At 41.2% G+C, this 15200-nt stretch overlaps 1 protein-coding gene across 1 annotated transcript; it reads right to left on the bottom strand.

The window, feature by feature from the left end:
- Positions 1 to 565: 565 nt before the first annotated feature.
- On the bottom strand, positions 566 to 9069 carry LOC118826127. The gene is made up of 5 exons (XM_036597015.1): positions 9066 to 9069; positions 7041 to 7367; positions 6608 to 6958; positions 4911 to 4939; positions 566 to 694 (listed from the first exon to the last, which is right to left on the bottom strand). The coding sequence occupies exons 1-5, from the start codon at positions 9067 to 9069 to the stop codon at positions 566 to 568; spliced, it is 840 nt and encodes a 279-aa protein (XP_036452908.1).
- Between the last annotated feature and the right edge of the window lie 6131 nt (positions 9070 to 15200).

Here is a 15200-nt window from a genome sequence, read left to right as displayed (position 1 = left end):
CAGAGCTGGAATGTGTAGAATATCTTTTTAATTTAGAACTTTCAAAAAATAAAGCTGTGATAAAAACTAAAAAGCAAAGGATGCAAATATATGTATACTGTGGTGCAGGCCTGGGGAGGAGCTGCTGGACACTTGTTGAGAATCCTAACAAGCACTCAGAAAACACAGACAAAACCAAAGTACATAAACCAAATTGAATCAAATTTTTATTTAATTGTTATTTGTGACACCCCAAAATAAAACCCACCTTGAACTATTTGAGTCCTATTAAGTGTGTCTCAAAACCCTGTTCACCTGACCAGAGAGAGAGCCAATCTTTGTGTGGCCTTCGCTCCTCCCCTAACTGGCCAAAGTTGTCTGTGATCAGAGGAGAAGCACATGCTTGTTAAAAGGCGGCAGCTCTGTTTCTCCACTTCCACAGTCACCTCTCCTTTGAGCACAACAACCAGGGTTTAGGGTGAAGTAAGACCTGGTGACTGGGCCTAGGCAGAGGAGGCAGAGTAGGAGAGAGGCTACTTTACTGCACTGGGGAGTTACACTACCTTGGCGATTGAAACACCAGCTTTCACATGCTCCTTGGAGCATCTTTAGGCATTACTGGGGCAGGCACCGACTCAGTGTCCTCCAAGACATCGACTGGCACTGTGGAGGCAGACACCCGCATGTTGGTGCTATCCAAAGCCCCCCAGCAGCACTGTCAACGCAGGCAGTAGATCTAGTGTGTTTCCAGAGCACCTGGGGAAGACATCATCCTCTGCCATGCCCATCATTCTGTGGCCAGGACAGAAACAACAGGAATTAGATATTCACCCATGACGATACAGAAGGGAGCAGGACTCAGGCAACCCCCATCACATCCAGTATTTCGCAATGTAGAGGGAAAGATAAGCCTGTGTGGGGCAGGATATGGGGCATGTGTGGCCTGTGTCACATGGCTATAGGCTGGGACTTCATCTTCCTGTGTCCTCAGGAAAGACCTAGCAGCAGAAGTCTGGGCTGGTGTAAGTGAAGCCCCAGTTGTAGTACCTGTAAGGCACCACTCACACCAACCCCACTATGGAGTTAGTACTTGCTTTCTTCCCACTTAATATACAATATTGACACCAACAGAGCACTTCATTTGATATATCTTCATGTTTGTACATTCAATGTCCATTTTATCAGCTCCACTTATCATATAGATGCACTTTGTAGTTCTACGATTACAGACTGTAGTCCATCTGTTTTGTAGGACCACCACAGAGCAGGTATTATTTAGGTGGTGGATCATTCTCAGCATATTAGTATGTGTTGTGCTGGTATGAGTGGATCAGACACAACAGTACTCTCTGAGTTTTCAAACACCTCAGTGTCCCTGCTGGACTGAGGATAGTCCACCAACCAAAAATATCCAGAAAACAATGTCCTGTGTGCAGCATTCGCACTGATGAAGGACTAGAGCAGGGGTGTCAAACTCAACCATAAGGGCCATATTAAAGATCTCAGCAAATCCATGGGCCAGCTGTGTCTATTTCCAGCTGTCTATTTCAATTTTAGCTAACATTTAGCTAACATGAGCTAAACAAGCCATTGTTTATTCAAAATATGTCAAAACTGCAACAGCAAAATAAGCACTGAACACTTTTTCAAAAATAATTCTAAATAAAAAGATTTTTTATTTGCTTGAACTAGACAGCAGGCATCATTTCTTTTTTGTGTAACTACTGGCCTATAGAATGTTGTTGGGGAAAGGGGGTCAGAATGTGTACTATGTTGCAGTGCATACTGGTGACTGTAGTGCATCTCAGGGTGAAATGGGCTAATATCCATCCATCCATCCATCCATCATCTAAACCGCTTATCTTTCTGGGTCACGGTGGAAATGGGCTACTAAGAATAGAAAATTAAAATCATTTTGCAGGCCGAATAGGACTGTGTCACGGGCCTGACTTGGCCTATGGGGATTGTATTTGACACATGGTGACTAGAGGATGACCAAAATAAACTGCAGCAACAGATGAGCTACTGTTCTGACTTTACATCTACAATGTGCATCCTAAGTGCATTCTTCAGCCCTGAAACAATCATTACATTGAGGCCAAAAAGTTTACATACACCTAGGCTAAAGACATTCAAACTGAAACTCAGAACTCAACTACACATTTCATGTTGCCATATCAGCATCATCAACATAGAAAATTTGTAGACTGAACTGAAAAAGTGTTTCAGAGCATGGAGGCTCAGACAATTAACTAAATTACACCAGTCCTGTCAGGAAAAATGAATTCCAGCAAAATACTGAAAGAATTCAAGTGTTTGAATCAAGTTAAGTTAAAAAAGGTAATTAAAAAAGAAAGCCACCAAATACCAATGTTGACCCACTGAAAACCTGATACAGTAACTAAATTTTTAAATAAATCTTTCCCTTATTGTTAGTTAAAAATGACCTCATATGTGCATGAACTGCCTTCTTATTTTTGTCTATTCTCTTTGCACTATTGCTTTTTTTTTTTGTTTTCTGTTTTTGTCACTGCACCAGAGAAATTCCCTGACAGTGTTTTGTTATACTGTACTAATGATATGATGACATTAAATGTATTGAGTTGAAATGTACCGAATTGAAATAAGGTACATAACCTAATTGATTTAACACAAGAGCTCTGCTCACATCTTTTTTTGGAAATTTGCAGGCATTAAATTTGGAATAAGCCATTATTAAACTACCCCAAAAGACCTAATTTAGTGAGCAGCCTTTTCCCAGCTCTCACGTTCTAGTTAGTGATGTGACCTAAACTTGTTCTGATGCTCTGTCCTTGGTCCACATTCACTTTTAGTGACCAGCTAATGCTATTTTGTATTGAAATCTTACATTATTTACATCATTTAAAAATCATCTAGAACAGTATTCCCATGTTTTACATAATGTCTACAATGTTAACTCAAATCCTCTACTGTTCATTTAAGCACAACTGGACAGGAACAACATAACCGTTTTCCATAGCTTTGTCAGGTTTCAGCAAAAAGTATTTTTATTGAGATACAAAAACACTATTGAGACTGTAAAATACATCATAAAGGAAATTGGTTTACTGAGAGAAAAGATTCCAAAAGTCACAAGCAACACAATGAATTTTTGCATATTAAATTTGCGTCAAGAAATGAACACTGTCATTGTTTCAATACAAGTATGCCTTAAAACTGCAACAATTCCTAGCAGTTGCATTTTTTAAATAAAGAACTAACTGCGGTTTTGCACACAAACTTCTTGAGCTAAAGTAAAAAGAAAATCAAAGGATAAAAAATCAGTATACAACATGTACTGTAAACACCTTAATGGCAGTACTTTTCAGTTCTCATTCTTGCTCATATATTTTTACTTTTGCATACAATGAGTGATCACGATTCATCTTCTCTCCGGATCTTCTAGTGGTGGGGGGTCTCTGAGAAAAACTTAGGGATGCATAATTCATGGTATCTCTCTCTTCAACCTGAGCCTGAATGTGAACAAGGTAGAAACACAACGTTATGGATTTTGGAGGTTTGAAGAATGTTTTAAATTATTTGCATAATATGTCATTTTTTTTACACTCTCAATGTGAGTGTCTGTATTGCATCGCAAGATAATTAATACACAAATAATTACATAATACAATGATCTGTAACCTTTAAGTTTGATAGCAAACTAGACTGGTCAAGATTTAATATAGACATGTTTATCAGGTTGTAGACTACTTGTCACCTATAAGACAGGTTGCCTACCAAAAAATGTCCACCTGAGATGTTGTGACTTGAGCTAGGCCTTTGGGCCATAATCATTAAAAAAGGAGAAAAATAGAAAAAAACATAAAACATGAAAACAAATCTTTACTGCTAGACCCTTTCGGCATTTGTGATAATATATTAGCACTAATTTAACACATAAAACAATTTCTACACTAAACCATTCTACACTAAACACAGGCATTGTATAAAGATAATAAAGATATATACATATATTTTTTGTTTACTAATATATCCAAAGTCATATGGCTAATTAACTGAGGGTATTTAGAGCATCTGTATAGAACTTACATTGTGACTGTCCCTGATTTATTAACTTTGTTAAACAAAGTAAAAAGTTTCTACACCTAAAGGTGTACTTCTGTGTATGTGTTATGTCTTGGGTTGCCAGGTGTCTGTGTTTAGACAGGAGGCCTGGTTTTGAGCTCCAATGTCCTGTTCCCAGTTAGTATGTTGGTCCAGTCGAGTGGCCAAATGGATTTAAAATGTCTGGTTTAATCTCACTCTAAAGCATTCAATTTGTTGTAGTAGATATAGTACATTCATGTCTTGTCATTGAGCTTCTCTCTCTCAGCCCTCTGTCTAACGCAGGCATGAGGAATTCAAGACCTGTACAGCCTGATTTCTGCACAGTTTGGTGATTTTCCTGCTCAAGCACACCTGTACTCAGCTCATCAGTTAATTACCTGGTATCGTTAAAGAGCTAGAGAAGAGTGCAGGAACCCACCCCCCAGTTCCCCAACCCTGTTTTAACAATGTTTTTTTTTTTTTTTTTCAATTGTTATTTATGCTTTGCTTCATTGCAAATTGGGGGCACCATCAGTTTATTCTGCGTTTGAATAAAGTTTAATTGATGCTTACTGAATGTGTTCTACGTTAATAAATTTGGCATAAGTGGTTGCAGAATTTAGCCACTACCCAATGGCTACATTAAAAAAATATTCAAGTCATAAGTCTTTTGTTCTTTTCTTCCTTCATAATCCACAGTATGATAAAGACATAGCAGATAGAAGTGAGGTTTAAATGCTAGACTATTGTTTTAAGAGCATAATAACTTATTTTAGGTGTTTGTGAAGCTTTTCAAAAGTCTAAGGTTGCTAATTAAGTTAAAAGAAAACACACACACACACACACAGCCCCACACAATTTACCTGATTCATCTGAGCGGCATCAACGGCACCTTTCAAAAACAAAATTTTGCATTGACACATCATTATTATGTGTTGCTATAGTTTGAAGCTATTTTTGACTCTATCAGCTTAAGCCTTACTTTTTTGTTGGTACTTATATAAGAGTCCTCCCAGAATTACAGTCACACACACACATATCATGTTTGAAGTCGCCAAAGCCACAACAGTTGGACTCCAAAATGTACTGTCTGGTTAAGAAACAGTAAGTAAAATGTAAGAATCTGTCTTGGCTCAATAAGTAAGTGACACTCCATGCATATTATTCTAACATGTACAAACCCCATTTCTGGAAAAGTTGGGACATTCTGTGATTTCTTAATTCTCTTGAACCTTTGTTTCACTGACTAAACTACAAAGAAATGATTTTTAATGTCTTGGCTGACCAACTTGATTGTAATTTGTATATATAAGCACATTTTGAATATGGTACCAGCAACACACATTTAAAAAAGTTGTGACAAGGCAAAATAAGAGTGAAAAGTTTATATTTACAAGTTGACCATTTTTAAAAAGTTCCACAATAAGCAGGAGAACTGGTAACAGGTAAGGGTATCATGATTGGGTATAAAAGGGGCATCAACCAAAGGCTCAGTCTTTACAATAAAGTAAAGAAGGTTTGTGCCAAACTTCATGAGAGAATTGTCAAACAGTTCAAAAAGAATATTTCTCAATATAAAATTGCAAAGAATTTAGGTCTTTTACCATCTACTATAAAGAATTTTATAAAAAAGAGTCAGGGAATGCGGAGAAATCTCAAGCTGTGTAGGGCAGGGCTGGAAATGAATGTGTGTAACCTTCCAGCCCTCAGAAAGCATTGCATGGGAAACTGTCATGCTACTGTGTTAAATACAGCCACATGGTCTCAGGAGTACTTCAGAAAACTACTGTTACTTAACACAGTCAGTCTCTGCATCAAGAAGTGCAACTTGAAACTGTACTATGCAGAAATGCCGCTGGGCTCTCTGGGCCTGAGCTCATCTCAGATGGTCTGGATATGGTTGCTATGGTCAGATGAGTCCACATTTCAGCTTGTTTTTGGGAAAAATTGGACCTTGAGTTCTCTGTGCCAAAGATAAAAGGGACCATCCAGACTTTCATCAGCAAAAGGGCCAAAAGCCAATATCTACCCACAGCATGGGTGACTTGCATATGTATGAAGGAGCCATTGAGGTATATATTGGGATTTTAGAGAGATCCAATCAAGATGCCATGAAGATGACATTTTTTCCCAGGAAGTCATTGTGGTAGAAAGTCATGGTCATTACAGCAAGCCAATGGCAGGCCTCATTCTGCGTGTGCTACAACAATGTGGCTTCATGAGCACAAAGTGCGTGTGCTTGACTGGCCTGCCTGCAACAGTTAGTATCCCCTGTTAAAAAGTGTAAATAAAAAGAAAGGTGATGTAACACAGTGGCAAACAAGCCTCCTTCCCAACTTTGTGAGTGTGTTGTAGGTTGCACCAAATTCCAAATTTGTTTATATTTAAAAAATGCAATTAAGTTGGTCAGTGAAAACATTGTACTTTTGTCAGTTAAATAAAGGTTCAAGAGAACTAACACATTGCAGATTCTTTTTTTATTGCATTTTACAAAATATTCCCAACTTTTCCAGAGATGTGTTTGTACAAAACACTACTGGAGGTACTCATAATAATTTACCTTTGTGATCCAATTTAGTTCCGTTCCCGAAGAGTATCTGTCCACATGCAGCCACAGCACAGTAGTAAGTTCCAGCATCAGAGAGGCTGAGGTTTCTCTTGGGGAGTTTGTAGACACAGCTCTGTGTAGGAGAATCAGTCTCAGAGCTTCTCTTACACTCATCACTCCTGTTTCCATGAGTGTAAATGATTCCTGGATGAGATTCTCCTGATCCATGTCTGAACCAGTACACACTGTGTTCTCCTGAGCAGCTCTCAGTGAGCACTGTACACTGCAGAGTCTCAGAGTCTCCTGGATGAACTGCCTTTAACACAGGACGCTGGTGAACTTTGTGCTTTGTCAGCGGTGCACCTCAAAGTGAGAATAGAACATGTTTATTATGTATATTACACTCAGTGCTACTCATCATAGATACAGACGGCTTTATTCTTACCTTTTACAACAAGAACAGTGCCTTCTCCAAAGGTGATATCATATATAAAGATGACAGCGCAGTAGTACATTGCCGTGTCTGATGGCTCTAAATTGGAGATGGTCAAATTAAAACTGCCAGGTGCTGCTTGAGTTTTAAAGCGGCAGCTCTTCTCAAAGCCATTATAAAATGTTCCAGCTTGCTGCTGATATGATGTAGCGATTTCAACAGGTTTTTCTCCAGGGTTTTGTTTGATCCACACAATGGTAGTTTTTATATCTCTTGTACTGAAGCAAGACAGATTAACACTGTCTCCAACTTCAGCAACCTTCAGCTGATCCTGTTCAACTACATAACCAGAATAAGTGGCACCTGAAAAACAATCATGTCTATATTATTATTCACATTATGTAGCATTAATCCACAAATACAATATAAGAGTACAGAGTACAACGTATAGATAGATGTGTACTTACATATTTGGAGAAAGAGAATAAGAATGAAAATGTATCTATTCATTTTCAAAGGATGAAGTGAAACAGGATCGGCCATTGACTGGTGACTGTCTTGGCTGAATACCTTCAGATATGTCTGTAGGGAGATGTTGCTGTCTGGTAACATCACTTCACAGGGGCAGGCTGGCTGATTGAGACTGTGTCAAAATAGGTCAGAATTGTAAAAGAGAGAGACACAGCTCTACACCGGGGGTGATATGTTTTATGTTTTATAAAAGTAATGGGAGTAATTTTGATAGCAGAACAGATTTTCTTTTGTCGCATTTGTTTCTTTCTTTCTTTATTTATTTTATTCTTTTGTCTTTGTTTTTTAGAAAATTTTATGAAAAGGGGTCTCTGTGGGGCCATTGTCCTATTTGTGGTTTGAGGTTGAAGAGACTTGACATCAGCACAAAATAGCAATTCCATTGCAACCATTTCCAATTTGCCATTTGTTTGAAGTGATAGCTCAATGCTGAAATGTTTTTATTGCTTGAAAAGTTTCTAAAAAAAACAAAATATGATAAAACTGAAAAGGAATGTATCCAAATGTATTTTCCCCCACTCATATGGTGAGGATGATCATTCAAAAAGCAATAGTTTCCACAAACATCACAGTTAGTCGGTTGACATTATTTCATCGTTACTGTTTTTAGTGAGAATTAACACACCAGTTAGTGACTGCAACCTTTATCATAAAATATGTTTATATAATTACATCTTTTATTTTCATATTTAATGAATTTTTAAAAAAGCTTTACACATTTATACATTTAATATACATCCCTGTTTTATGTGCATGTCCCAAAGGTGCACAGAGACTGTTCTGATGTGCTGTAACATTATGTCAGATAAGGAGTCTAACTGGAATCTTGCTTACCTCAACAGCACTGCTAGTTATTTCAATACAAAAATCTAAAAAATCTTTGCTTAGTGTCACGCATTCACCAGCATCACGAGATGCTATGGACTTCATTTCCCAAAATCCTCAGGAAGATCACATGACTGAATAACTTCCTTCTGACTCGGAGACCATAGCGGACCCCATTACCCACAGTACCGTGGGGGATCACATGACTTCGGACGGACTATCGCGCTCCTATCAGCGCTCGCGCTCCCCAGAGTACTAACTCTTATGGCATATGATCTAGGTAGGGCAGTTTTTAAGCCCGGGTTTAGTAAGGTTCAGTGCGAGGTATTGTTTCGTTTCGAACTTGCTGAGCGTTTTTGTATGATCTATAGTTTGCCGTGTATTTGACCTTTGCTTCATTCACTTGACTCTGCCTTTTTGCCTATCCCCTTTTGTACTTTTGCTTATCGTTTTGATCACTGTTTTTGACCTTTCTGCCTGTTTTTTCGACTTACTCTTTTGTCTAGCCCCTTGGTGTTTGTTCGCACGGTGATATGATCATTGTTGTGTTTTGCCTTTGTCTTTTGGATTTGACCCATGGCTGTTTTTTGACCAAGCCTTTGCCTAACTCTATTAAAACAACTTTAGCCCTTTTTCTCCGCGAGTGTCTGGATTCTGTTGGCATGTCACAGAATACCTCACCCATCATGCAAACGGCGGAACAAGAAGCCTTGCAAAAGGCTCTGACAGAACAAGGGCAACTTCTGGGTCGACACCAGCAGGTACTGTCCAACGTGACGCACTCTCTAGAGTCACTGGCTCAACAGCAGGCAGAACAACAAACACAGTTGGCCCAACTGGTCACTAGTGTTGAAGGATTGACTGGACAACTACAGAGTATGAGCTTCACAGACCCATCAGTAAGTCCAGTGCAGTCCAACACGGCAGCTGAAAACTCCGGAGCGGTTTTCCCGGTTAGTAAACCCGATAAGTTCGAGGGAGACCCAGATAAATGTAGAGGATTTCTGCTACAATGCTCAGTGTTTTTTGAAAATTCCCCCCATAGCTCCGATCAAGCCAAGATATCTTTTGTTTTCTCCAGATTAGCTGGGAAAGCATTAGAATGAGCTACCACTAGCTGGAGTGTGATTCATCGCTTGACCTATGCTCAATTCATTATGCAGTTTAAGACTGTTTTTGATCATCCTTATGAAGGGAAAGTCAGCGGGGAATTGTTGTGTAAGCTGCGCCAGGGAACGCGCTCTGTGGTCGAGTACTCGCTGGAATTTCGAACTCTCGCTGCGAGCAGCGGGTGGAATGAGGAGGCGCTCTTGGTGATATTTCGACAAGGTTTAAATACTGAAATCCTTAACGAACTCGCTAGTAAAGATGATGCTTTGTCATTAGACCAACTCATCACTCCAGCTATTAAATTGGATCATCTATTGCATTCTCGTCCAAGATCAAAGATCACTCGAGATCAGAGAAGGGGAAATCCTCAGGGGCGGGTTCTGCTGGAGAACACAGAGACCACAGAACCTATGCAGTGTGACTGTTCGTGATTATCTCCAGAAGAAAGGCAACACAGATTGCAGAACCATCTTTGTTTATACTGTGGCAAGGCGGGACATCAAGTTCGCGAGTGCCGAACCCGGGCCACAAAAAAGCAAAGCGCCGATCCCTGGACAGTTCACTCCATGTGCTAATGTGGTGAGTGTGCCCACATGGGGGTTGGTTTCTAAGTCATTAATGTTGCCAGCAACTATATACTGTCATCCACATTCTCTTGTAATTTCAGCTCTGATTGACTCGGGTGCCGAAGGAAACTTCATTCACTCCAGACTCGTAGAACAGCTGCAGATACCCGTGAAGCCGCTCAAGACACATCTGAAAGTGGCCGCATTGGATGGAGGACCAGTGGGTTTGGGCACCATCTCCAAAGTCACGACGCCTCTGGGGCTACAAATCAGCGCACTCCATAAGGAAACTTTGTCCCTTCTAGTCTTAGAGCACTCTGAATTCGAAATAATTTTAGGACTTCCATGGTTAGAGAAACGCTGTCATCTCATGGCCCGAACATACTATTACCAAATGGTCAGATTTTTGTGTCCATTCCTGTATCACCACTCCTTCCATCGCCATTATGTCCACATCAATAGAAAGCCCCAACGCTGATACTATGGTTGAGATTCCCTCTGAGTATAATGATTTAAAGGACGTTTTCAACAAGAAAAATGCCACCAAATTGCCCCCTCATAGATCATATGACTGTGCAATAGAACTGGTAGAGAATCCCGTGTTCCCCAAAGCCCGAATTTACCCCTTAACACAGGAGGAACAAAAGGCCCTCAACATCTACATTCAGGAAGCCCTAGACCAGGGTTTCATCAGGCCCTCAACGTCCCCCTTCGCCTCTAGTTTCTTTTTCATTAAAAAGAAAGATGGAGGACTCCGCGCCTGTATAGATTATCGGGCCCTCAATCAGATTTCAAAAGCCTACCCCTATCCTCTTCTCTTGGTCCCTGCAGCATTGGAACAACTTAAGGGGGCCAAGTTCTTCACTAAGCTTGGTTTACGGAGTGCTTACAATTTGATCTGAGTGCGGGAAGGTGATGAGTGGAAAACAGCCTTTTTGACCACCAGGGTGCACTATCGAATACCAAGTGATGCCTTTCGGACTCTCTATTGCCCCCTCGGTGTTCCAAGCGTTCATTAACGACATTCTCAGAGATATGTTAGGACATTTTGTTATAGCATACTTAGATGACATTCTCATTTACTCACCTGACAAAGAGACCCATGTGACACACGTTCGTTTAGTCCTTCATAAACTCCTAGAGAATAATTTATTCTTGAAAGCAGAAAAGTGTGAATTTCATCTGCAGTCAGTCTCTTTCCTAGGGTACTTTATTAGACCCCAAGGAGTTACAATGGATGACCACAAGGTGGAGGCGGTGGTTCAGTGGCCTACTCCCACCTCAGTGAAGGAAATCCAGAGGTTTTTAGGGTTTGCGAACTTCTATCGTCGTTTTATAAGAAACTTTAGCACCACTGCTTCCCCGCTCACATCTCTCTTAAAGGGTAGTCCCAAGAAGATCACTTGGATGGACTCCGCAGAATGTGCGTTCCAGAAACTCAAAGAAGCGTTCACCACAGCCGCCATATTAAAACACCCTGATCCTGAACAGCCCTTTATCGTAGAAGTAGACGCATCAGAGACTGGAGTAGGGGCTGTACTGTCTCAAAGAACCGGCTTACCTCCAAAACTACACCCTGTAGCCTTTTATTCGCATAAGTTGTCTGCCGCAGAGAGAAACTATGGCATAGGAGATCGTGAACTCTTAGCAGTTAAACTAGCCTTGGAAGAATAGCGTCACTGGCTGGAGAGGGCCAATTTTCCGTTCACTGTTTTAACAGACCACAAGAATCTAGAATATCTCTGTACGGCGAAAAGAATCAATGCACGATAAGCCAGATGGTCCCTTTTTTTGCCAGATTCCATTTCAACATTACTTATAGACCCGGCTCTCGTAACACCAAGGCGGACACGTTATCACGAATTCACGAAGGAGAGAAATTCACCCTAGAAAAAGACACCTATAAGACCATTCTCCCGCCAGAAATCACATCTCATCCATTAGTTGGCAGATTGATGAAGACATTGAAAAAGCTCTCCGCAACCATGAAATCCCCAGTCAGTGCCCTCCTGATAAACTGTATGTTCCTCAGGCCTTCCGCACACAGCTGATCACCTGGGCTCACTCGTCCCTCACATCTGGACACCCGGGAGAAACCCGAACCCATAGACTTTTTGCGCAGCGGTATTGGTGGGAATCAATGCTTAAAGACATCCATTTCTTTGTTTCATCCTGTTCGACATGTTCCCAGTGCAAAACCCCAAAGACACTCCCTGCAGGAAAGCTAATGCCTCTACCAGTACCTAATAGACCCTGGTCACACATAGCGGTCGATTTCGTCACTGATTTACCCCTTTCACAAGGGTATACTACCATCCTGACAGTAGTAGATCGATTTTCCAGAGGAATAAGATTTATCCCTTTTTCTGCCATTCCCAGTGCATTTCAGACCACCCAGAGTTTGTTCCAGCATGTATTTCGCAGTTTTGGCATACCAGAGGACATGGTTTCAGATAGGGGTCCCCAATTCATGTCTCAGGTATGGGCTGCCTTCTCTGAGCAGATAGGAGTTTCCATCAGCCTTTCATCTGGTTACCACCCACAATCGAACGGACAATGTGAGCGAGTAAATCAAGAACTGGGGAAATTCTTGAGGATATTTTGTTATGAAAATCCCATGGATTGGGCTCAATATTTGATATGGGCAGAGATCGCTCAAAACTCATTGACCTGTTCTGCAACCGGCATGACTCCTTTCTAGTGTGTCCTAGGCTATCAACCCCCCTTAGGACCCTGGACAGCAGCCCACACGGACGTACCAGCAGCGGACCAGTGGATGAGCAGGAGTGAACAGGTATGGGAGGAGACCCATCAATGCATCGAGCACGCACTGCAGCGGACCAAAGAACAAGCGGATCATCGCCGGGGTCCAACCCCAACGTCTCAGCCAGGGGATCGAGTGTGGTTGGCCACTAAGGACTTCCGTAGTTCAGAGGGAAGTTGCAAAAAACTTCAGCCTAAATACATTGGGCCCTTTAAGATTGTCAAGAGGGTTAATGATGTGACTTATAGATTAGAATTACCCCCATGATTCCGAGTCTCACGTTCTTTTCATGTTTCTCTTTTAAAACCTGTTGTTGCAGGGCGGTTGGACGAGGCGACACCGGATGGCACACCCCCACCACCGGAGCAGATAGATGGGGCACTGGTCTACGCTGTCCGTAGGTTGCTGGACTCTCGGAGACGGGGCGGGCTCCTTCAATACCTGGTGGACTGGGAGGGGTATGGTCCAGAGGAGCAGTCGTGGGTATCAGCTCAGGATGTGCTTGACCCTGCGCTCATTGCCGATTTCCACAGTCAGTTTCCAGCTAAGCCAGCTCCTCATCCCAGGGGTCGACCGAGTAAACGGTTCACCAGCTCTCTGCTGCCCCGTCTGCGGAATTCCCAGGAGGTGAAACAGGGGGTTCAGCGCCAAGGCAGTTCCGGGTCTGCCTCTGTTCTGAGATCCAGTGGGATGCGTGGTGGTTGTCCGGGTCGTCCTCATTCTGAGGCCCACCCGGACTCTTCGGGGGGGGTAACTGTCACGCATTCACCAGCATCACGAGATGCTATGGACTTCATTTCCCAAAATCCTCAGGAAGATCACTTGACTGAACAACTTCCTTCTGACTCGGAGACCTTAGCGGACTCCATTACCCACAGTACCGTGGGGGATCACATGACTTCGGACGGACTATCGCGCTCCCCAGAGTACTAACTGTTTGCACCTGAGTCTTATGTCATATGATCTAGGTAGGACAGTTTTTAAGCCCGGGTTTAGTAAGGTTCAGTGCGAGGTATTGTTTCATTTCGAACTTGCTGAGCGTTTTTGTATGATCTATAGTTTGCCGTGTATTTGACCTTTGCTTCATTCACTTGACTCTGCCTTTTTGCCTATCCCCTTTTGTACTTTTGCTTGTCATTTTGATCACTGTTTTTGACCTTTCTGCCTGTTTTTTCGACTTACTCTTTTGTCTAGCCCCTTGGTGTTTGTTCGCATGGTGATATGATCATTGTCTCTGTCTCTCAGCTCTGCAGTGGGTAAACCAGTCACTGACAATTCGCTCAGTTTCTTCATATCAGTGAAAACAGGAACAAAACAAATAAAACTGAATTTGACCATTTCTCTTTGTTTAAATATTGTGTGGAATTGTTATATATCTTTTGTTAATTAATTTTGAAATGGGGTAACTTGCAAAGGTATGACTTTTTTATAAAGGCTGATAACATGTCCATTGTTTTTTAGTGATCTTGAACATACATCACTGTTGCAGTTCATTACATGACTCTTGTTTCTTTCTATGAATACTTATTTTTGTTGATATATTATGTGTTTTCAGCATTACAGATAACTTAGACATTGAAATTGGAACATCAACGCTTTAGTCTGGGGTTGTGTTCAATTCGATCTACTGGTTATGTGTTCATATTAAAGAAGTGGCACTCACCTTTCAAATGAACTCTACTTGTAATTGTCATTTTGTTCCTGGTTTTATGATGAAATGCTTTATCAGTGACAAAGAACCCTCTGACTTCTAACAGGAATCAACAGACCTCTTCACAAAGTGTTCAGTCTTAAAGGTGTCTTAAAGTTTTGGCTAGGTACTGACAGGTACAAATTCCCGTAGAAGAAACACATCTGTGACACCTGCTCTATATCTGAAGAATGATTATAAGGTGGCCGAAAATGCCAACTACTGTGCATCCAGGTCAGAGAATTAGAGCATCAAAGTCAAAGGGTTTTGTTCCTGGAAGCCTCCATGTCACTTCTTGAAGCAGTTTGCCCCAGGAAATCAAAGCACTTTTGTAACCCAACTCTGCACTCTTACACCCCAACAGATGCTGTTTCAGGGGCTCTGTCCCACTTCTGACAACAGAGTGGCAAGTTGTGGGTTTACAAACATGAATACAAAAAAAATAACATAAAAAGGCGCCAGCAGTTTGTGAGTGGGTGAGGTCACAGTGTTCTCAGAGCTTAGAAATCAGTGTCATTTGATCCCCTCTAACACATATAAAGAAAACTTAAAGAAATGCTTTGTTAATACTTTATTAATGAATATTCTTTACACTATATGCACATATTTTAAAACTGTTTTACACTGATGTAAGTGATGATGTTTTGCTTAATTCAAAAGAAAAGCCAAAGAAGAGAGAGCTTTAA

This window comes from Colossoma macropomum, unplaced genomic scaffold (assembly GCF_904425465.1).
Source record: "Colossoma macropomum unplaced genomic scaffold, Colossoma_macropomum, whole genome shotgun sequence".
NCBI classification, from domain to species: Eukaryota; Metazoa; Chordata; class Actinopteri; order Characiformes; family Serrasalmidae; genus Colossoma; species Colossoma macropomum.
The sequence above is the reverse complement of the archived record's forward strand: the minus strand, read 5'-3'. Positions and strand labels throughout refer to the sequence as shown.